Raw genomic sequence first — 24203 nt, 5'->3', positions numbered from 1 at the left:
CCAGCATAGCCAATAGATAGAGAAAATGGAGTTGTAGTCCTCAATGTTTAGTGAACACCACATGGCTTCTCTCTTTAAACATAAGGAACGTTGAAAGTTAATATGGGGTCAGACACTAGAGGAATACTAATAGGTGATTTTATTCAGGTTCTGTAAGAACCCTTTAGCTACAGGGAAGCTAGCGGGGGGGGGGTTGCCCTGTGTGGCCTCCAGATGGATGTCATTGAGGTTTCCAGCCTATGTGTGTGTGCGCGCGCACAAATACACATGGGGGGGCAAACGGGGTCTTTGACCTGGGTGAAATAAAACCTCAATTCGCCCCAGCTGGAACAGGATCCATTTTGAATAACATAGTTCATTGGATCAGCTATACGTCTTGCGCAATGGTGAAGTCAATGAACTGGCTGGAGGCATTGATTTTTAGAACAGGGGGGAAAGGTCCTAAAGTGTTACAAAACATTCACTCTTTGTTTGGCAAAACTGGTCCTCACAAGCTGCTGTCGTGTCTCTGGAAAAACTTCAAAGGGGAAAATACAGAACACAGATACCTAAAAGTAAGTACATATATATTATACAGGACATTGAATCTACATTATACACCAGTAAATCCAGTAAAATTATTTAAATGTGTTAATTCAGTTATGTATTTGAAGCTCCCATCTTTTCTTCAAATTACTTTTGAAGTAATTTTTTAATGAAATGATTTTAAAATGTTGTCTTATTTTATTGTTGTTAACCGCCCTGAGCCCGGCTTCGGCTGGGGAGGGTGGGATCAGTGGCGTAGCGTGGGTTGTCAGCACCCGGGGCAAGGCAAGTAATTTGCGCCCCCTAACCCGTGGATTTGCGCACCCTAACCCGCCCGGGTTGCGCCCGGTGCGGCCGGCCCCCCTGCACCCCCCACACTACGCCACTGGGTGGGATATAAATACAAATTTATTATTTATTATTATTATTCTGCATTTTATTCTTATATCAGAAATACTGCTTTATATGCCGTATCTCAAAATATTGACTGCTGTTCTGCAAACAGTACTGTAAATCCACTATAAATGCATTAAAAATGAATCCATGCTGTATATCGGATAATAGCATGCAAAGAATATTCTGTGTTAGAACAGAAGCTAACAGTTTTGTTTTCTTCTCAGCAGAAATATTCCTCATATAACAAGTGTGCTGTTACATGGTCTCTTATCAACTTTTAAAATAGGATTTTGGCATCACAATTTGAGAGTGAATCTTTGAAAATTCACTTGTCATTGAAGGATGGCGTCGTCAGCTTTTCAAATCTCTGCACTGCTTCTGGCTTTTCTGGGTCTCATCCTTTTACTGGTTGCCACTGTGTCCAACTGCTGGAAAATTTCTAGTCCAGCTACAGGGCTTATTACTGCAAGCTGGATTTATGAAGGTCTCTGGAAGAACTGTGTAGCTACTTCTCTGGGCTCAGTTCAGTGCAAGAAATTCTTTTCCTTGCTCAGTTTGGAAAGTAAGTTAACACTTTTCATACATAAAATGCTGGATTCTTAGTCTGAATTTGTGCGCTACTTATGCGAACATCTGACATTGTGTTTATAGATACATAGGAAAGAACTTTAATGCAAGCCTGTAGAAACAAACTTTCATATATATTCTGTGATCAAATGTTGTGTCAACAATAATGTAAATCTGTCACTGAAAACATTTGTATTTTTAGAAGTACTGTATACAGATAGTACAGTTTACATGCATTTGTCCCACTCAAGGAGTGTCAATGCAAAGGAAGGAGCTCTGATGTACATAGTCAGTGGCTGCTCCCTTTCAATATTTAAAAATGCACATTTACAAAGTATATGTCACAGGTAATCACTGCCACTATTTGATCTCTGTTTTTGCCTGTTGGGCAACATTTTGTTAACATATTGGGTGTGAGATACTACAGCAGTCATAATCCAGGTTCAGCTCCCTCCCTAATGTCTCTAGAACAGAGGTTGCCAAACTATGGTCTGTGGGCCACCAGTAGTCCACAAGCTTCTTTCATGTCGTCCATGGTATGTGTATGAAGATCTGTGGCTAAAGATGGGCGGTAGCACATCCATCGTATTAAATATTCATAATTGATTTTTTTCTAGAATTCAATTTGTAATACAAAAAGATATAAGGAATAAAAAATGAAAGAGGTAATAACATACAATTAAAAATAATACAACATCTAACACATCACACTGTAATTGTTGCAGCAGGCAGGTCTGTGAAGATGTTTAGCAATTTTCAAGTGGTCCATGGTGGGAAACATTTTGGAAGCTCTGTTCTGGAAGTTAAATCTCAGACATGAGTGAAGATGTACCTTTTGTCTAGTGTTGCACAAGCATGTAAATCAGGTGGGGAACAGACTTTGGCTGGTGGGCTGGATCCTGAGCCCTTACTCCACAGGCCATTTTGACAGGTGGGTGGCTCTCCAGACGTTATTTGACTCACATCATAACCTACTATTTGGCCATGCTGGCTGGTGCTTGTGGGAGTTGAAGTCGAATTACATCTGGAGGGCCACAGGTTAGCCACCCTTGCATCATGCAGTGCTTACATGTTACTATCACTTCTGCTGTATTAAACTTCATTGAGAGGTATTTAATTGCTGTTTAATTCTACAAAATCTGATAAATGTGTAGCACGTTGGTAGTTGATTTTTCTGGATGTTGTATAAATAGCTGAGTGTTTACACAAGAAAGCTACCATTAGTGTAGTTGCTGATAGTTTATCTAGACACATTCATTTTCACTATTTTCCCGTGGAACTTGACACCATATACTTAAATATCATCTTAACTCTTAGTTTATCCAGGGATCATTAAAAATAAATAAATTAACCATTTGAGTAGGTCATTATTTGTATCTTAAGTACTTTCTAATTACCGGTATGCCTTAATCTTTGAGACTTTGTCTCCTGCTCTGATCCTTGTGCTGTGTTAAATAAACATATAAATCATGTGGTGTCAGGCTTTTATTTTGCCCTGACGAAGATGCATTAACAAGGAATCAATTTCCTTATCAGTAAATCATTAAGACTTGCAAATTAAACATTCTGCAAACAAGTATTGGAGACAATGCTCACTCAGATCTTGTTTTTCTACATAGTCCAAACACAATCTAGACTTAGTATCTATTAAATGTTCCTGGAAAGTGCTTCTTTATGGGCCACTTTTATTCTAAAAAGAAAATCTCAATGCATATTGATTCTGCATTATCCCCTATTGTGCTCATTTGAAAACGGATAGAGGCAGTCCCAGAAACGGGGGTACTGTATATCTACACCTGCCCAGTGATGTGGGTGGGCATATAACAAGATAGCAGTTACCATTTCCACCTTCATCTGGGGCATAGGCAAGGGTGTGTGTGTGTGTGGATACATCCCCATTTGATTCCTACATTGCAGGGGTTGGACCAGTTGATCCTCGGGATCCATTCCAACTGTACAGTTCTATGATAACCTAAACAAGGGAAAGGTTTTCAAATGTGCACCAGGTAACTACACCCATGCTTGTGAACAGTGGGATCAAAAATCAATCTAGATTAAAAGCTTATTGAGGATGAGCATGCACAATTCTGTATTGAGAAAAACTATTTATTTGCACTACAGATTGGTAAGTAACCTTAGATTACTGTGCTAGTAAGCCAGTCCTTACAACTTGACCAAACTGCGGGAGGCAGTGGAAGACATGAGTGCCTGGTGTCCTCTGGTCCATGGGGTAACAAAGAGTCAGACACAACTAAATGACTAAACAACAACAAAGCCATTCCTATAGCACATTGTGGGCAACCTTTTCTGTTGAGGAACATGCTTGTTCACGGGTGAACTTTTGGGGTCTCTGTACTGGTAGTGGTGGAGCTAGACCTGATGATGGGAAGAATCGGAGACAGAGTGTTTTGAATTCACCAGTTCCTGGTGGTGCTTTAGATGGAGTTGCAGTCTTGCTAAAAGAAGCTGGCTTATAGTTTGTGGTAGGGAGGGAGGTCTAGCATTGCTTATTGAGACTCAGCTGGCCTTGGTGACTTAGACCAGCTTTGATTAGCTTAAGCTAACCTAACCAGCTATGACCCATTTGGGGACAGATCACCTTACTACAGTTGTAAATGATTTGATAACCTCCCTGTTGGATTATTTCATTGCATTATATGTGGCACTCCCTTTGAAAATGGTCTGGAAACATCATTTGTTCCAAAATAAGGTAGCTGGAGGTATTGATGGGGAGTGGTAAATATAATCACATCACACCAGTGTGCTGACATACACCTGTGAACTGACTCTCAGTCTGCTTCCAGGTTCATTTCAAAGTGCTCCTTTGAATCTTTAGTGCCCTAAATGGCTTGTGGGCCAGACTACTTGAAGTACTGCCTTTTCCTACACATACTAGCTCAAAGTGCCTACATTATGGTGTTTAGGTACCGGGTAAAGACCCTTCTGTATTCCTATTCCCTTTATATGCTGGTTTGAGATTAATTTGGTTGATTTTAAAATTAGTTTTGTTGTGCAAAATTGGATTTATACTTAGTATTTTTAATGGCTTTGTAAACCACTCAGAGTAGAAAATCTTGGGGTCTGAAATTTCAGCAGCACCCTATCCAAGGAAAAAATCTCCCCCGCCTCTCGTGTTCCATTCTAAAGAATTGTTGCGGTGCCCCCTAAGCACCTTACCCAGTGCGAGTGAACTGGTCACACTCCTCTAAATCAGCCTCTGCTGACATGGGTATCATAAAGGGCAACCTAAGCAGTTTCTGTGCCAAAACTGAACCTAAGCCCCAATTGAAATGGATCTAGAAAATCAATGTCTTCCAAGAGTGCCTGGATCTGGTCCATGACCTCTCACTCAAGAACCTTTCCCAAAAAGGGGAGATTGGCAACTGGCCAGTAATTGTTTAGATTTTCCAGATCCAGGGAGAGTTTCTTAAGGAGTGCTCTTACCACTGCCTTCTTCAAGCAAGCAGGGACCACCCTCTCTTATAAGGAGGCATTGATAACCTTCCTGGTCCAACCAACTGTCTAGTTTTTATCAGCCAAGAAGGCCAAGGATCTAGAATGCAAGCAGTCACTGTGACTGAGCCAAGGACTGTGACCGCATCCTTGAGCCTTACTAACTGAAACTCATCCAACAGGACTAGGCAGTGCTCTGGACACCCTTTGAGAGCCATCTGTAGAAACAGCAGTCAAGGTCCCAGTGAATGCAAGCTATTTTAGCTATAAAATGCTTTGCAAACAAGTCACAGCAAGCTACTATCGGTTCTGCTACCTCTTTTGGGCTAGACTGTAAAAGCACCCACAGTACTGAACGGCATAATGAGGATTGCAACGGAGGCTACCAAGTATACCTTCTTTGCTGTCTTCACTGCCACTGAGTAGGCTTGATGATGAACCCTCAGCAGTGTTTGATGGCATTTGACGTGAGTTTCTCTCCACTCATGTTCAAAATGTCTCTTAGCTTGTTTCATTGCTGTGAACTCTGGAGTATACCAGGGAGCCAAGTGGGCTCCATGAAGCAGGAGAAGGCACTCTGAGGCGATTGTTTCAGTTACCTGAAGCATTAGATAGCTATGCAGATGTGAAAAAATACCCATGCCGTAAATTTTATCAGAAAAACTGATCAATAGCATTTGTCCTTTTGCAAATCCAATGCAATTAGCACTTTTTCCTTAAACCACGCCTCCAATTATTAAAAGCAATGTGCTACAAATCTTATCATTTAGTTGACGGAACAAAGATCAAAGGTAGCTTCATTTTGGAGGAAACTAGCTAAGACAGCAAGTGGCCTTTAATGGGGAGATACTTCTTATATTTCATCTTAATACAAAATAGATAATATATCTGTTAGAAGTTTCAACTATGTCTGCTGTTTTGGAACTCACTGGTTTTGTACTCACCTTGGGTGGCTGGGTAGTGATTGGAGCAACTTTAAAAAACAGTTACTGGAAAGTCTCCACCGTACATGGGAGTGTGATTACAAGCTCAAGCCTGTATGAAAACCTGTGGCACAGCTGTGCGGAAGATAGTATTGGAATCTCCAACTGCAGAGCGTTTGATACACTTTTGGCACTTCCTGGTATGTCTTTATTTGATGTACATGTCCACGTCTTTATCAGTTGAAATAATTCATTGGGTGGGTGCATGGAAAGTATAAATAGTGAATTTTGACTGAAAATAACATCAATGAGGCATTTCCCTCAAAGAGCTTGTCAGATTATAACAGACTGCTTGTTTGAGCTCCAAAAGTGAAGGATTTTTGAAGTTTCTTGGCGTGTCGATATGTGGAGGACAAGATTCTCTCTCCACCTGCTCTGAAAGGTGATGAATCAGAACACATTGAAAGTAAAGTGTGTGTCAGTGCATTCCCTTACTGAAGGTAACACATAGTCTTCACAGAGCTTTAAACAAAATAACATTTTTTGGCTGTTATTAAAAACAGCTAAAGGTTTGTGATGGCCGGTTATTTATCTATAGAGAAGGTATTATTGACATTGGCAATGGGGCAATGTATTGTAGAGAAGCAACTGAGCTTTAAATAAGCTATTAAAAAAATATCTGTACACAGTGGTGTGCCTGTTATTTAGGGGGATTTGTTCGTCACCACTGATGTGTTGGGTTGGGATCAGACTTTATTAAAATTTATTTTGTAACATTACATTTGAAAATTTGCATTTTGCTTTGCATACACTCAACAAAATCTGCATTGACCTGAAAATATATAGGCTTGCTTTTCTGCATTTTCAAATAATGTACTTCTGGCTTCCATGAGTATTCTGCAGAGGCAATGCTACAAGGATTAATTCCCTTTGGATAAGAGAGGACTGGAGATTTACAATGTATAAGCAAAACATATTAGAAACAAATACCGTATTTTTCCATGTGTAAGAGTAGGGTTTTTTTACCAAAAAATTAGGTTTAAAATTGGGGCTCATCTTATACACAGGTAGTGCTGAGGGGTGTTTTCTTAATCTGGAGTCTCCAAAAATAGGGGGTGTCTTATACATGGGGGGGGGGTCTTATACACAGAAAAATATGGTAGCTTCTTACAGGAAGTAGAACAACTGCTGAGCCTGCATCAGATTCCCCAAATGAACAGCATGGATCTTCACAGCCTTCTGGGCTACTTCTAGTTCAGCTACCTCTGGCTAAAATCTCTCACTTTCTATAGCCCCTTAGAGACAGTATAACCTCATAAACATAAACATGTATGTGATGTGGTTGAGAGTGGAACTTGTAACCAATTTCCCACCTGCACACATTTGTTCTGTGTACCGTCTGAAAGTGCCCTTCTTTGCAAATGCTTACTTGTTCCAGTCTATTTCTCTGTTCTTCCCACTAGCTGAAGGGTGGGAGAGACATTCCAGGGCAATAGTATCCCCAGTCATCAAGGAACACCACTGTCCTTTTGTTAGGTCCAAGCCATATTTTGATTTGTCAGGCAAAACCATAGTGATGGGGACCCAGTCACAGTAATAAAGACAGTCAAACTCATAACAGTGTTTTATAGATTGTTTGAGCAGACCATGCCAGAGTTATGACTGCCCTCATTTTACAGTTTCTGACCTTCTTGTCCAGTGTTTCTCAACCTGTGCGCCACGACTTGCAAGTAGGTCACAAATCCTGTGCAAATGATAGACAGGCTGTATCAGTAAATCCAAAATAATTGATTGCTTGAAATCTTTCCCTGGTATAATGAATATATCTTATAACTCTCTTATTTTGGTGCCGTGTTGCTGTATTGCAGCTGAATGTCAGAAAGGCTTGAGTGTTAACATTTTAACACTCGGGAATCGCTTTTTGGCAACTGCCAGTAGATCTGGTGACAGCTGGCTACATGGTGCTCATACAGGAAGTTGTCTGAAAGACTACTGTACTTCACTCCTGATGGGCAGGCACCAACAGCACCTTGTGGCAAGCTGTCCATTGCCAGATCTGTCACAGATGAGCTAATTATTAATAGTGATTTGAGGTTTGCTGCGTCAAAGTAAGAAACAATATATTTACTCTATGTTTCAATAGTGATCTGAGACTACGTGAGGCAACCATCAAACCTTGCATTGACCTACTTGGTTGGTGAAATGCGAGCTCAGCCATCTCACTGATACTTGCCAAAATAGACTTCCAGAGGCGGCGCCATCGGCAATGGCAGATTCTCTCTAATTCGGAGGGAATAGCTCTGCGGAAATCGGGTCTTGCCGCTACGGCGAAGCGGGAACCCTTTTGAAAATCACAGGCGGGGGAAGCCTGTGACCGTGGGACTCGGCGGGCACCTATAGCGCCCCCCCAACTTGCAAGGGAACCCTCCGAGGGGCTCCGGAGCGAAATGGGGGTTGGCGCGGTGCTGAGAGTCGATCGCTACTTCCGTGGAGTGAAGCCGCGCAGCTGTTGCCGGAGAGCGCTGACCTCTTTTGCTGTGACAATTCGGCTATTAAACAACAACCCGTGAGTAGGTGAAGCTTTAAGATTGAAGGCATAAGAAAAAGAAGGCTTAATTTGGTACTGAAGCGGGAAGGTGCAAACAGGAAGTCCACCTTCCGTTTTGTATATAGATCAAAGCAAAGGCTGTATAAAAGCGTTAAAAAGACTTAAATCCAAACGTCAAATCCAAAGAATTCCCTCCCTGAATCGAAGGAGAGGGGAGGGAAGAAGGGAAAGTATTTTCTGCATGTAAAAAATAAAAAAGGAGAAAGAAAAGAAGGAAAAAAGGGATATAAGACCACCACTCAATCCTGGGAAACGGATTGCCAAGACTAAACAAAACTGTTGTATTGAGAGTCGCACTACTTATGGACAATGTAACTTTTTGACAGCTAACTCTGCAAGTGAGATACTTTGGACTTGAAACTGTTATTTATTTGCTGAAGGGGGACTTTTGAGAGTTGGGAAGATACTTTATTGCTTTATTATGGACTGTTACTGTGTCCCCCTAGAGGCTCACTGAAATTGTTACAACTGGTTGGGGAATTTTCCATCTCCAACTAGCCAGGGAAATCTCCACTGCAAAACAAGCCTGATCGTGGGATTGACCTTGACTCTCGGACAAAGTGTTATGGAGGAAAAGACAACAAGATCGGGCAAGGTCAGACTACAGCAGACCAGTGCAGCAGTGCAACAGCGAAGAGCATCTGCATCCGGCCCTCCTGTAGCACAAGGGGAAGACCCTGTACAAGCTGGGGCAAAAGGGATGATATCAGAAGAAGGATTTACTTCAATTCTAAGTAAGATTTACGAAACCTTGGATAAATTAAGCAAACAAGTTACTGAAGCAACAAATAAAATTGACCAAAACACCACAAGTATCAACAATTTGGGGCAGAAGGTGAATTCAAATACAGAATCTATTGAAAAACTGCTGCAAGAATCTACATCAAATCAAAAGACAGCTCAGGAAGCAAAAGAAAAAGCAGTGGCTGTAGAGGAAAAGATAGCACCGATATGTAAACAGCTTGGGGACCACCAGTCACAGCTTGGGGCCCACCAGTCACTTTTGTCTATGATCGAATTGAAGGAGAAGCAGACCAATTTGAGGATTAGGGACCTGAACTTGAGAAAGACAGTCTAAGTGACTTTTTAACACAGGAATTTGCAGACTTTTGGAAACTGGATGACAAACAAGACTTTAAGATAGTAAGTGCCTTTAGACTTGGAAGAGGAGGGAGAAAGAACAGAGTGAGAGACTGTTTGATTACCCTTCGATCAAAAGAGGAGAGAGATAAAATACTGAGTCTGCACTACCAGAATACCTTGGAAATAAACGAATCAAGAGTGGAGATATTTAAGGATATTCCGAAATATCTTTTGGACCTTAGGTCTAACTACGGAGATTTGGTGGCCCTGCTGAAAGGAAACAGAACCATCTTCAGGTGGGAATTTCCCCAAGGCCTATCTTTTACCTTTAAAGGTAAAAAGTTCAAAATAAGATCAGTGGAGGACAAAGATAAATTTCTGAGAGATCACAGAGAAGATTTGCAAAAAGGAGTTAAAGAAGAGCCAAGAGCCCTAAGACCAGGAATACTAGACAAAGTATCACTACCTGCGGGATTGGACAAGTTAGAGAAAGTGATACCACCATCAGAACAAGAGGATTTATTGGGAGCAGTTGGAGGAACAGCAAGCTAAATACACCATGTCTCCGCAACTATTAAGTTGGAATATTCATGGACTTAACTCCCCGGAGAAAAGGAAGAAAGTGTTTCATCTATTGAAAAAGGAACAATTGGACTTGATTTGTTTACAGGAAACACATGTGATAAGGCTTCACAGGAAAATATTGATTAATAAAAGACTGGGCCAAGAGTTTATTTCATCAGACAAGGTTAAAAAGCGAGGAGTAGTTATTTATGCAAAAGAGAACCTAACACCGAAATTTGTCTTTAAAGATGATCAAGGAAGATTGGTAGCAATTGAAATTCAAACACAAGGAGAAAATTTTTTGATAGTAGGAGTATATGCACCGAATGAGGGGAAATCTGAATTTTTTAAGAAGTTGCATGAGACTTTGCTAGATTACATGGACTACAACATTATCTTGATGGGAGATATGAATGGAGTGGTATCCACAAACATGGACAAGTCGCAGAGACAGGTAGTTACTAAGGATGGCAGACTACCAAAAACCTTTTTTGAATTGACTGACAATATGGATTTGATTGATATCTGGAGAACTAAGAATCCCTTGGGTAGAGAGGGAACCTTCTTTTCTGAAGCCAAAATGACGTGGACAAGAATTGATCAAATTTGGATAACTAGAGGACTGGCACCTAAGACCCGGAAAGTAGAGATCTGCCCAAAAACGTGCTCCAACCATAATGCCGTGAAAATGGAGATGAAATTAACACCAACCGGTTCCTTCAGATGGAGGATGAATGACACCTTGTTTAGAGATCAAGAGGTTATTAAGAAGGCCCAAAAAACCTTGAGAGACTATTTTGAGATAAACTTGAACACTACCGTTGAAAAAAGAGTAATCTGGGACGCAAGTAAAGCAGTTATGAGGGGGTTTCTGATTCAACAGAATTCAATAAAGAAGAGAGCTCAAAATGAGAAAAAATAAAAGATTTTGGAAAAAATAAAAGAGGGCGAGAAGAAACTGAGAGTGAAACCAAATTCACAAGAGATTCTGAGAGAAATAAAGTTATATCAAGTGCAATATATGAAGATGATGAATCAGGAAACTGAATGGAAAATTAAACAAATGAGACAAAGGACTTTCGAATCGGCTAATAAATGTGGGAAATTGTTAGCTTGGCAGATGAAAAAAAGACAAAAGCTTAACACTATCACTAATTTGGAAGTGGAAGGAAAGAACATTCAGAATCCAGTGGAAATTAGAAAATGTTTCCAGAGGTACTTTAAACAGTTATATACACAAGGGCCTCAGAAAGAGTTTGACATAGACCAATTTTTGAAATCAAATGGATTACAAAAAATCTCTCAAGAAAATAAGATAATGCTGAACTACAAAATTACAGAACAGGAGGTAGAAGGTGCCATTCAGAATATGCAGTTGGGCAAATCTCCAGGGCCGGATGGTTTAACCTCAAAATATTATAGAACTTTGAAGGACGGGATAATTCAACCACTAAAGGAGGTTTGCAATGAAATTTTGGAGGGGGAAAAAGCGCCAGAGTCGTGGAAAGAAGCATATATCACACTTATACCGAAAACTGAGTCTGAAAAGACACAACTCAAGAATTACCGACCCATATCCCTGCTTAATGTGGATTACAAAATATTTGCTGACATTTTGGCCAAAAGATTAAAAAAAGTACTAGTGGAAGAGATACATAAGGACCAAGCTGGCTTTCTCCCAGGCAGACACTTGTCTGACAATACGAGGAATATAATTAATATTTTGGAGAAGTTGCAAGTGAACATCAACACTAAAGCAGTTTTAATTTTTGTGGATGCAGAGAAAGCCTTTGATAATATTTCTTGGAGTTTTATGAAGAAAAATCTTCAGGGGATGGGGGTTGGTCAAGGGTTTGAAAATGGTATAAGTGCAATTTATTCAGAACAAAAGGCGAAATTAATAGTTAACAATGTGGTGACAGAGGAATTTAAGATAGAGAAAGGGACACGACAAGGCTGCCCAATTTCCCCATTGCTCTTTATTTCGTTTGGAGGTTTTGTTAAATATGATTAGAAGGGACCATCTGATCAAAGGTATAAAGGTCGGAGCTAAACAATATAAATTGAAAGCTTTTGCAGATGACTTAGTATTGACTTTACAGGAGCCAGAATCTAGTACTAAAAGAGTATTAGAACTGATTCAAGAATTTGGTCAAGTGGCTGGATTTAAGTTGAATAAGTTAAAAACTAAAGTCCTTGAGAAAAATTTAACACCGATTGAGAAAGAGAGGTTTCAGAATGAGACAGGTTTAACAGTGGTCAAGAAAGTGAAATACCTGGGGATTAACATGACAGCTAAAAATGGGAATTTATTTAAAGACAACTATGAAAAATGTTGGTCAGAAGTGAAGAAGGACTTAGAAATATGGTCAAATTTGAAGCTTTCCTTGTTGGGTCGAATTGCTGCGATAAAGATGAATGTATTGCCAAGAATGTTGTTTTTGTTTCAATCATTACAAATTCTGGACAAAATGGACTGTTTCAAGAAGTGGCAGAGAGACATTTCTAGATTTGTCTGGCAGGGCAAGAAGCCCAGAATAAAATTTAAAATACTAACTGATGCAAAGGAAAGAGGTGGATTTGCCCTGCCAGACCTTAAGCTTTATTATGAATCAGCAGCATTCTGCTGGTTGAAAGAATGGCTGCTTCTTGAGAACACAGACATTTTGGATTTAGAAGGTTTTAATAATGTTTTTGGGTGGCATGCATATTTGTGGTATGACAAGGTTAAAGCACATAAAGCATTTAAAAACCATATTGTCAGGAAAGCATTGTTTAATGTCTGGATAAGATATAAAGACTTACTTGAAAATAAAACCCCAAGGTGGCTGTCACCGATGGAGGCTAAGGCTCAGAAAAAGCTCAATATGGAGGCCAAGTGGCCAAAATATTGGGAAATTTTGGAGCAAGAAGGAGACAAACTGAAATTGCAGAGTTTTGAGAAATTAAAAGACAAAGTGCGAGATTGGCTTCATTATTATCAAATAAGAGAGGTATATAATTTGGATAAAAAAATTGGCTTCCAGGTGGAAAAATCAAAGCTGGAAACAGAACTGTTAGATCCCAAAACTAAGATACTTTCAAGAATGTATAACTTGCTGTTGAAATGGAATACGCAGGATGAAACAGTCAAATCTGCTATGATTAAATGGGCACAAGATGTTGGACATAACATTATGTTTGCTGACTGGGAACAGTTGTGGACCACAGGTATGAAATTTACGGCATTTAATGCCTTAAGAGAGAATATTATGAAAATGATATACAGGTGGTACATGACACCAGTCAAGCTTGCAAAAATATATCATTTGCCCGATAACAAATGTTGGAAATGTAAAGAAACTGAAGGTACTTTCTTCCACCTTTGGTGGACGTGCCCAAAGATTAAGGCTTTCTGGGAGATGATCTATAATGAAATGAAAAAGGTATTTAAATATACCTTCCTGAAGAAACCAGAGGCCTTCCTCTTGGGCATAGGCGGCCAACTGGTGCCAAAGAAGGATAGAACTTTTTTTATGTATGCAACAACAGCAGCAAGAATACTGATTGCAAAGTATTGGAAGACACAAGATTTACCCACACTGGAAGAGTGGCAGATGAAGGTGATAGACTATATGGAATTGGCAGAAATGACTGGCAGAATCCGAGACCAGGGAGAAGAGTTGGTGGAAGAAGATTGGAAGAAATTTAAAGACTACTTGCAAAAATACTGTAAAATTAATGAATGTTAAAATGATGTCGGATTGAAAATAAGCGGTATTGGTAACAAGATTAATAAGAATATGTAAATACGGATTGATAATGGATGTAAATATATAGTTATAATAGCCTAAGATATAGAGTGAAGATAAATGAAAGAGGGTAAGGATTTGCTGAAACGTTTTTGTAAATGGGAATACAAAAAGGGGAGGTGTGAGGAGGTCAAGGAAATAAGTAAATGAGTCTAAAGATACTGAAAAATGGATTTATTTATTTTTGTTAATTTTTTTCTTTTTAGCTATTTGTTTTTTGTATTTTGTATCTTTTTTTCCTAATCTTTGTTTTAATTTTTCTCTATTCTGTAAACCTATGTTTTTTGTAAAACCTTAATAAATATTTCTTTTTTAAAAAAAGATACTTGCCAAAATAGACTTTATTGTAAATAAAACGATTAAAAATATTTATAGTTCATTATATCTAACACTGCTTGTGTAACCTTTGTTTTTAGGATTTTTTTTTATAGCTCATGAAGCATTATCAAGCAGCCAGATGGTCTGGGTTCTTATATTCTCATAAACAAAACTGAATAACTTTGTAGGTACTATAAATATTTCAACAAATCCACATTAATAGGGGTGTTAAGCAACTCTTGGCTTGGATGTCTCAAGTAATGCATATAAAATAGACAAATGCATGAAACCAAAGACTGGAAAAGATGTCAGGGCTGAAATTCATGTGACACTAAAAGGATGGGTCGGCATATCTGAGCCAGTGTTACCTTCTGGAGAAGGGATAAATCTTTATTCCTTTGCTTTATTGCTGATTTCGTACAAGTTCCTATCCATTTGCCCAGTTTGTGGTTGAGATGACATGACCTTAGTGAGAAATGACTAACTAGTTGGTTATATTATATGTTTGCTGAATTGTGACTTAACTTTTGGAAGAAGATTCCATTGTCTGTACAAAACACCATTCTTTCCTGTAGGAGGTGATAATTAAACTTTGCTGGTAACACAGGATTATTTTTTTGATCTTTATATATTAAGAGGTCAGGATATTTATTCATGCCTTTCAGGGTTCAGATAAGATAAGAAGTTCCAGGGTTAAAACAGGTCATAATTTCAATTTATGCCAACTTCACTGATGCTATGATCTACAGCAGTGTTTGGGAAATGCTTTGGGGTGCTGGAACAATCCAGGGATGTGGTAGTAGCCCTGGGTCAATTGAGGAGCATGAGATAAAAATAGGGGGGGGGGTGGAAGCATAAAGAAGAGAAGAAAATTTTGAAAAACCGTTCATACATGCTTCACCTGCTGTGTAATGGCGCTTACCGCCAGGTTGAGTGGCATTGTGGGATAGTGACAATGCCTCCCCTGGATCCGGTGGTTGTGCTGGAGGCGAAGGGTTTTCCTCGGCTTGGCCCAGGAAGTGGATCACAGCTTGCCTGCCCATTCAGCCAATGGAAGGTGGGCTGTGGGATGCCGTTGGAGCGTAGTGGACTGTTACTTCAAGTGAACATGCATGGGATTCAGCTGCTTGTTAACTTATTTTTCAAGAAGTTGTAGGCATAAATGTAGATATATAAAAGAATGCAAAATTGTCACTGCACCTTTCTGTTTATTTGCTTAAAGAAAGTAGATTCCCAGGGGGTGCTGAGTAATTATCATTTTTTAAAGGGGGTGGTAGGCCAAATAGGTTTGGGAACCTCTAATCTACAGCAATAAATCATAGGAAAAGTTTAGACTGGCACACATTTCTATGGATGCTCTTCAGGGTTTCAGACTGAGTTCTCTCCCAACCCTACCAGAAATTGCCAGAAATTGGATGTTACCATCTCTGTGAAAAGTAGGTGCTTTGTCGCTGACCTGTGGACCTTCTTTGTGTATCTACTTATATATTTTTAGAAACTTATAGTGTTTGCACTTCATTAAGGAATGGAGAGCTACCTAGCTTTGGAGATTACATAGTTGACTCTTTACACGCAAGTAGCTGCTGACACATTTGCTGCCTTGCTTATTATATTACTCAGCTATCTGATAAGAGGGGCAATCAAATCTCTGTACTGAGCATAGTAGCAGCCTGTTCTTACTGATATATATAGTTGTGATAGTATGGGAGACAATTTGCTTTGCACCAACATAGCAACAGGTCATGTGGCATCCTACGTTACATAAGGAGTTGGGCAAGCAAGCCCACCCAGAGCTAACCCAACCACGCAAGCATGTCAACTAGTGGTTTCAGCAGCGTGACCAGGATGTAGCATGTTGGATTCCTCCCCCTCCTGCCATGTGTGGGGTCACTAAACATATTGAGTCAGTTGACACATTTGGATTGTTGAGAAAGGGCTGTTGGTGCCACTCACAAAATGGTTGCTGTGGGGAGTGGCGTAAGATAAAATGACCATTATGTCTCAGAGTGAAAAGAGGCAGGGCTACAAAATGATGTTGGCATTTCCCCTGCATTAATGGAAAGACAGGCACCTATATCAGCCATTGCCATGCTTGCTCTCAGAGAGAAGCTCTTTGCATCTCTTCTCTCTTCAGAACAGAAAGGAGAGAGGATATCTGATCCAGGCATCCAATGAAATGTGAACATGTTTATGGGGATGTGTTCAGTGTAGGGGAGGGTGAGCCACTGCAAACAGGAACTGAGCAGGAAGAGCAAACAGTTCCTTGTGCATTGTGGATTTTTAAGGGAATATTTCATGCATACCATAGAGCAGGGGTAGTCAGCCTTTTTATACTTACAGCCCACTAATGCATCTTTCTTGATGGTAAAATTTCCTTACCGCCCACCGGTGCTCGATGGAAGGAGGATTAAGCTTGTGCCCTAGAACCCCCTACCGCCCACCTAGAATCCTGAAACACCCACTGGTGGGCGGTAGGGACCAGGTTGACAGCCCTGCCATAGAGGGTACTCATGGGCACACTGGTCCCTATGGTAGCCCCCTGCAGGTCTAACTGAATTTGGGCATTTAAATAGCCACTTCCTTGATGCTTGTGGGAAATAAGTATGATGTCCAGGCAACCAGCCATTGAAACTGTGAAGTTTTGTTTGGTTGTATCCAGTGGTGGCTTTGCACTGTGCATGCTCAGGGTGCCTGGTTTTTTTTACCAATCCCTGCTCCCCACTGCAGTCCCCTCTGGGACCATATGGATTATGGCACAGAAGCTGCAGTGAGAAAGTGGGCTGGTTTGGTTGCTCAGCAAAATAATGTGCCTCAAGTCATGGGATGCATGCCATTAGTGAGGGGTCCCTCTCCCCTTTGTATTTTTAAGTAAAGGTTAAAAAGATAAAGGATCCCTGGACTGTTAAGTCCAGTCGAATTTGACTATGGGTTGCGACGCTTATCTCCGCTTTCAGGCCAAGGGAGCCAGCATTTTTCCGCAGGCAGATTTCCAGGTCATGTGGCCAGCATGACTAAACCGCTTCTGGTACACCATGACAGAAGCCATAGCACACGGAAACACCATTTACTTTCCTGCCACAGCAGTACCTATTTTTCTACTCACACTGGTATGCTTTTGAACTGCTAGGTTGGCAAAAGCTGGGACAAAGCAACAGGAGGTCACCCTGTCACATGTATTCGAACTGCTGACTTTCCAATCAGCAAGCCCAAGAGGCTCAGCAATTTAGACTACAGAACCACCTGTGTCCCTTTACCTTACCTTTTATACAAAGTACTCACATAGATCCATGTATGCACAGGGGCAGCCTAGTCATGCTTCTTGCGGCAATTATTATGCAATTAGTTGGAAGATTGAACTGAATGGTCCTTGACCTTGTTTCTTTCTGCTTCTACTCTCTGCGTCTGGGTTCTAATTTTTAGAAGAAAGTAGCTTTGCTTTGATGGTGTGCCATTAAATATATATTTTGCTCAAAACTTCCCTGCTTTCTAAAGGAGGTTCCAGGTTTCTTTCTTTTTTTAAAAAAAATGCCTTTATTTTGCTGACCATTAGAGGGACAATACTGCTCCCTTCCTTCTTTGTGCTCTGACTGCACACAAGTGCTTTGTGAATTGAGTCTGGAGGGGAAGAGCTAGATTGAGACTTAAAAATAGCCTTTTAACTAAAAGGATTCCAAAACAAGCAAGTCCACAGTCTCTGTCCTTATTAAACCAGTGAAAGTATCTGCCAGAACTAGAAATGTATTCTTAAAAAGAAAATATCTGATCATCGAGCGTTATGCTTTGCTCCTGTTTCATAATAAACTTTGTGGTTGCAATTATACCTTGGACTGCCTCTGGATTTGCTGCCAAAAGCAAGGCAGGAGGTAAGGTGGCTGCTTAAAGGTAAAGGTAAAGGTACCCCTGCCCGTACGGGCCAGTCTTGACAGACTCTAGGGTTGTGCGCCCATCTCACTCAAGAGGCCGGGGGCCAGCGCTGTCCGGAGACACTTCCGGGTCACGTGGCCAGCGTGACATCGCTGCTCTGGTGAGCCAGAGCCACACACGGAAACGCCGTTTACCTTCCCGCTAGTAAGCGGTCCCTATTTATCTACTTGCACCCCAGGGTGCTTTCGAACTGCTAGGTTGGCAGGCGCTGGGACCGAACAACGGGAGCGCACCCCCGCCGCGGGGATTCGAACCGCCGACCTTTCGATCAGCAAGCCCTAGGCGCTGAGGCTTTTACCCACAGCACCGTCAGGAGGTAAGGTGGCTGCTTAGGAATGACCAAAAAAGAGGTACTGCCTCACCAGAAAAATGGAGGTCCAAAGAGGACACTACAGCGGTACCTCAGGTTAAGTACTTAATTCGTTCTGGAGGTCCGTTCTTAACCTGAAACTGTTCTTAACCTGAAGCACCACTTTAGCTAATGGGGCCTCCTGCTGCTGCTGCGCCTCCGGAGCACGATTTCTGTTCTCATCCTGAAGCAAAGTTCTTAAACCGAGGTACTATTTCTGAGTTAGCGGAGTCTGTAACCTGAAGCGTATGTAACCCGAGGTACTACTGTATTAGAATCAAGTGGTATATAAATTCTGGTTCAATGTCTACAAATGTCTACAAAGACCAGTAGCATTAGGGTGTACAGTAGTACCTCAGGTTACATATGCTTCAGGTTACATACCATGGTTAGTTACTTGAAACAAAAGTGACAGAGTATATGGATGTTGTTTTCCAACAGCAAAGTTAAATTTAAGCAGTCAGCATATTTCACAAAATGTATACCTTGATCTTGAGAGGGAAAAGGATCCCTAACTATCTCAGAATCCTAGACATTGAGTATGACCATTTCCCACACTAAAATGAAGAGAAAATACAACTTCTTATGTAAAATTCCTAACTTTGGCTGATTCATACCATACATAAATGGACTATTTATCCTGTTATTATTGCTGTTAAATTTATATCCCACTCTTCCTCGTAAAGCAGCCCAGGGTTGCAAACAACAAGTGACAAAACAACAAAAACATCCTTAAAACATCTTTAAAGCAATTCTGCTACAGATGCAGAGGCCTCAACTTGCTGAAAGACTTGTTGAAAGAGGAAAGCCTTCAGTAGGCACCAAAAGATGATGCCTATCTAACATTTGAGGGGAGGGGAGGGGATTCCACAGGATAGGGGCCACAACAGTAAAGACCCAATTCCTACATTGTGTGGAATGGACCTCCTGATAGTGTCCCCAGGAAACTCTCACCTGCAGTGCCATGGCAGATTAGGTATATACTTTGTTGTTTGAAACCTGCAAACTACATAGATAAGTTTACATTATAGAACCACCAGACGCTCATTAAAGAGTATGATAATGCTAGATGATAGAATTCAGTTGCATAATAGCTACAGAAAACATGTGGCTTACATTTATTTGTCACCTGTTCTTGTCACTTGATTCATTAATCATGTGCTGCAACTCCTATTCATTGGTACAGTGGATTAATAAGTTACTTTATGAATCAATACTTACCAGTGGATAGTATTCTAGGGAATTTCTCACTACATCATAAATATGCTTTTGTTTTTTCTCCACCAGCCCCCAGTCTGAATGTTTTAATTGTTTTTACTAATAATTTTAGTGTTGTATTTGTTTAGTAACCTGCTTTGAGGTTTTTTACAATCAAGTGGTATATAAATTTGAATGAATGAATGAATGAATGAATGAATAGTTAGTAATTGGGGTGTCAATGCTGCTGAGCTACACAGAGTCGAAATAGAAATAGAAATGGCTTTGCAAACCCAATATGGGATGGAGAGAATAGCTTCAAACATTAAACTGGCAAAATGACCACCAGATGGTGGAGATGTTTGCATATAGAATAATTATGCTGGTTGTTGCTCATCTCTGTATGCTTGCATTCTGTCTTGACCATTTACTTCCAGATCTGTCCAGCATCAATCTTTGCTCCTTTCCTTTTTTATGTTGGTTGCTAAGCATGCAAACAGGTATGAGATGAGGAAGGGGAATTTGGGCAACTCTCAGAGGAGAAGTCAGACCAAAAGACAGATTCACATACATGTGGGTAATGTAAGATGTTTCTGACAGTCTAAGGGCTTGAGAGATTTCCTCTAGGGTGGAATCATAGTTTGGGCTGGTTAATCTCACATCTGCCTCTATAGCCACACATTTGGATCAGTGGGCATGTATTGCTGTTTGACATGTCTTTTGCCGAAACTGATACCTTTCTTGACAAAATTTTCTTTCATCTGCAGCTTATATTCAAGCATGTCGGGCCCTGATGATCACTTCTCTCATCTTGGGTATGTGTGGGACTCTGCTGACATTGCTTGGTTTGAAGTGCACTCAGCTTGGATCCAATAGTGAAAATGCAAAATCAAAAATTGCCATGCTGGGGGGAATGGTCTTCATTTTAGCAGGTGAGATATCAGTAGACCGTGCACCAAAATAAATAAATAAAGCTAATGGAATAACACAGTGTCTCTCAAAGGATGTTGTGCACCATGCTGGTGTGGCTGGAGGATTCAATAATAATAATAATAATAATAATAATAAATTTTATTTATATCCCGCCCTCCCCAGCCGAAGCCGGGCTCAGGGCGGCTAACAACAATAAAACAATACAAAAATACAACACAAACAACACTCTAAAATCATTCATTATAAAATTAATTAAATTCAAGCCACTGGCCACCATTGGGCCAGAGCTCCGCGAAGATTGCCGAGGGAGGGAGTCAGGCTGTGCCCTGGCTAAAGGCCTGGCGGAACAGCTCTGTCTTGCAGGCCCTGCGGAAAGATGTCAAGTCCCGCAGGGCCCTAGTCTCTTGTGACAGAGTGTTCCACCAGGTCGGAGCCACAGCCGAAAAAGCCCTGGCTCTAGTTGAGGCCAGCCTAACTTCTCTGTGGCCTGGGACCTTCAAGATGTTTTTATTTGAAGACCGTAAGTTTCTCTGTGGGGCATACCAGGAGAGGCGGTTCCGTAGGTACGAGGGTCCTAGGCCGTATTCAAGGGCAATCAAAGAAACATTTAAACATTTCAGTATAGTGTAGTATCAAAATAATGTTTTTTTATTTGAATAATATGAATATCTTTTCAAAATGAGAGATCTTGAGGACAACCCTGCTAGTGAATCACCGTTAGAACATAGTGCTGGAGAAGATGTGTTTATAATTCTATTTTGGGAATGATTAATGTTCTTATGCAGCTGCATCATTTTATGCTTTCTGGATGCCCCGTGATCATATTATAAAGTAGTTGTGTTTTGTGTTATAAATCAAGCACTGCTAGTTGTTGTTTCTTTTTGTTTTCCAATGTATTTCTTTTTGATTAAAAAAAATCTATGTGGTGCATGCAAATTTTTATATGTGGCCCAGAGAAAATTTCTTGAGAAGCAGTGGAATAATAGGAAAGGGGAGGCACTCAATTGCCATCTTATTCAACACAATGTAATGATGCAGAAACACATCCATCCAGCAGCCCTGAGCAAATTAACCAACTCAGCTGAATTGAGTATTCAGCTGAAACTCATGAGGCTGAGTAGGATTTCATTAATCAGCTGATGACTTTATTATATTTACGTACATGTTATTTCTGTAAGGCAAGGCTGTGGAATTCGTTAGTTCGTTCCATTAAAATGGATCTGTATTGTTTTCCTAGGTCTCTCATCAATGGTTGCTATTTCTTGGTATGCAGAAAGGATCACAGCTCAGTTTTTTGATTCATTTTATGGTGGAACCAAGTAAGTTTACAGACTTGCATGTTGTTGTTTTTAAAAAAACTCACTTCAGTAACTGAAATATGTAAATGGCTTTAGGCATTGTTAAAACTCACATGAAACTAACATTTGGCTTTAATCTTCTTTGCATTGTACGTTTCTTAACAAAAAAATGATGAGATTCATAAGAATACTTTGAATGCATGCTTCAGTAACATTCTGCTGCTTCCTGTTGGCCTAGTTCCTGATTTCAGTCTGTTGGTCATGCTGAAATGTGACCAAAGGACAGAGGAATTAATGTCTCTGACAACCATAAAAGAAGATAGGTTGCGGGGGGGGGTGTTTAAAGGATTACTGTAGGTGAAAGCCCTGCTTTGACCCGCCTCAGTGTTTGCAGATCATCTATTTGAGACAAAACCCATTTTCCTGCCTTCTGCAGAAATAACCTGGAGAGCGGCTGGTCATATCTCCTAGCTTTCTCCTCCTATACTCGATGTTTTTCCCACTGGCAGCCACTACATTAGAAAAATATGGCAAAATGTATCTGATTTGATTGTAATGATGCTTCTACGAAATCATTTTTTTCCAGATATGAGCTGGGATATGCACTGTACTTAGGCTGGGCTGGTTCCCTCCTTTCTATACTCGGTGGGATCTTCCTGACATGTTCAGCATGCAAAGAAAAACACAGGTAGTTGACCAATTGCTATTACAAGAGTAAAAAGTATCAATGAGATTGTTAAAGATTTCACTGAGCTGTCTGTTTTGTCTGGTAACAAACCCCAAGCGTTTATATTGCTTTCTAAGCATTTTGAAAATATATAACATATGCAATGAAATGCCTGAAATAATACTGAAAATGATGGGACTTTCATCTGAGCAAACATGAATAGGATTGGATTGTAACCTCTAGTAAAGGTAAACGGACCCCTGACCATTAGGTCCAGTCTTGCCCAACTCTGGGGTTGCGGCGCTCATCTCGCTTTATTGGCCGAGGGAGCTGGCGCACAGCTTCCGGGTCATGTGGCCAGCATGACTAAGCCGCTTCTGGCGAACCAGAGCAGCGCACGGAAATGGCGTTTACCTTCCCGCCGGAGTGGTACCTGTTTATCTACTTGCACTTTGACATGCCCGACTCAGTTAAATTTCTCAAAAATAGAGAGAATGAAAGAATGAGAGAGCAGCAGCACATTGACACCTCTTTTTAATTACAGAGACTACAAGTATGCTGCTACCCGGCAAGGCAACGATGCACGTATTTACATCAAACAGTCCGAGACAGTCACATCTGCCAAAGACTACGTTTAGATTTTAAAATGTTTCATATGTTCTAACTCATTACTGTATAACATCTAAGCCCTCCATTCCCATTTCCATATTCCACTTTCAACGGACATTTTACATATATGTAGAATTTCCTTCTGGTAATAGTTTAAGCTACAGTGTCATTTGGGTCTATGAGGACTAGCCTAGTAAAGAAAAATAATATGTAACATGTTAGCATATTCCCAACCCCAACCCCAAAACAAAAACAAAAACAAAAAAATAACACCCAGGAGGTGTTTTTTATCTAGTTTTATCTAGTTTATCTACATTTATTTAGTTTGTCATAATGTTGTCTCATTGTACTAGGGAACACTGTAAACTTAGGATCATTTCAGGAATAAAACGTCTTATCTCTCTCTGAAGGATTCAGTATTTAACCACACAATATGCAAACACTATATGAGGCATGAACTGATTCTGACAAGTTATCATGGACCTTAATAATATTGGTACCACAGTATTTGCATAGTGCTTTAGAGTGTCCAGAGTGCTTCACACACATATTATCTCTGTAACCATTACAACAGTTCTGCATGGTTGATCTGGATAATCCCCACACTGCAGATGGAGGAAGGGGCTGAGGAAGAGAGAGGGAAATTTGCTTAAGGCCTCCTACCAAGGTTGTGATGGAGGCAAGATTCGAAGGGGAAACATTCTCATTCACATCACTTAGGCATTGCATCGCAGAGCTCTCATTGGCCAGAGCTACTGTTAAAGAGAATTTTTGTGCAGAACCTTTGTTACATGTTTTGACCTGCTGCTTATGAATGTATGTTCTACCGAGTGCTAACATCTTTACTATTTGTGTATATTCAATAAACCTAGAGTTTTTGCTTCTTTATAACAAACTTTTGCTTCTCTTGTGTGTTATTTTACCCACCGTTAGACACCAGGGCCCACATTTCCATGAACTTAGGCAGAGATAGCCAGTGTGCTGCTTGTGTGACCACC

General features: G+C 40.4%; 1 protein-coding gene across 4 annotated transcripts; it reads left to right on the top strand.

Moving 5' to 3' along the window:
• The first annotated feature begins 264 nt into the window (after positions 1–264).
• LOC128414381 (claudin-15-like) lies at positions 265–24100 on the top strand. 4 transcript variants are annotated; one of them, XM_053389579.1, is made up of 6 exons: positions 265–554; positions 1208–1483; positions 20466–20630; positions 21869–21950; positions 22516–22617; positions 23141–24100. In XM_053389579.1, exons 2-6 carry the CDS (start codon positions 1264–1266, stop codon positions 23232–23234), a joined length of 663 nt encoding a protein of 220 aa, XP_053245554.1. In that variant the 5' UTR covers positions 265–554; positions 1208–1263; the 3' UTR covers positions 23235–24100. The 4 variants fall into 4 exon arrangements, with proteins under 4 accessions (XP_053245554.1, XP_053245553.1, XP_053245552.1 ...); XM_053389578.1 differs by having other exon boundaries at positions 1149–1483; XM_053389577.1 differs by having other exon boundaries at positions 1146–1483.
• Positions 24101–24203: the final 103 nt, after the last annotated feature.

This window comes from Podarcis raffonei, chromosome 5, assembly GCF_027172205.1.
Source record: "Podarcis raffonei isolate rPodRaf1 chromosome 5, rPodRaf1.pri, whole genome shotgun sequence".
Lineage (NCBI taxonomy): Eukaryota > Metazoa > Chordata > Lepidosauria > Squamata > Lacertidae > Podarcis > Podarcis raffonei.
This window is presented reverse-complemented; position numbering and strand designations above follow the sequence as displayed.

What these genes read in the sequence shown, in the direction of transcription:
- LOC128414381 (XM_053389579.1), top strand. Translation starts at nt 1,264, where the DNA reads ATGGCGTCGTCAGCTTTTCAAATCTCTGCACTGCTTCTGGCTTTTCTG. An exon ending in TTCCTTGCTCAGTTTGGAAA is followed by an intron (nt 1,484 to 20,465) that starts GTAAGTTAACAC and finishes TTTCATCTGCAG; the next exon opens with CTTATATTCAAGCATGTCGG. An exon ending in AATGGTCTTCATTTTAGCAG is followed by an intron (nt 20,631 to 21,868) that starts GTGAGATATCAG and finishes TTGTTTTCCTAG; the next exon opens with GTCTCTCATCAATGGTTGCT.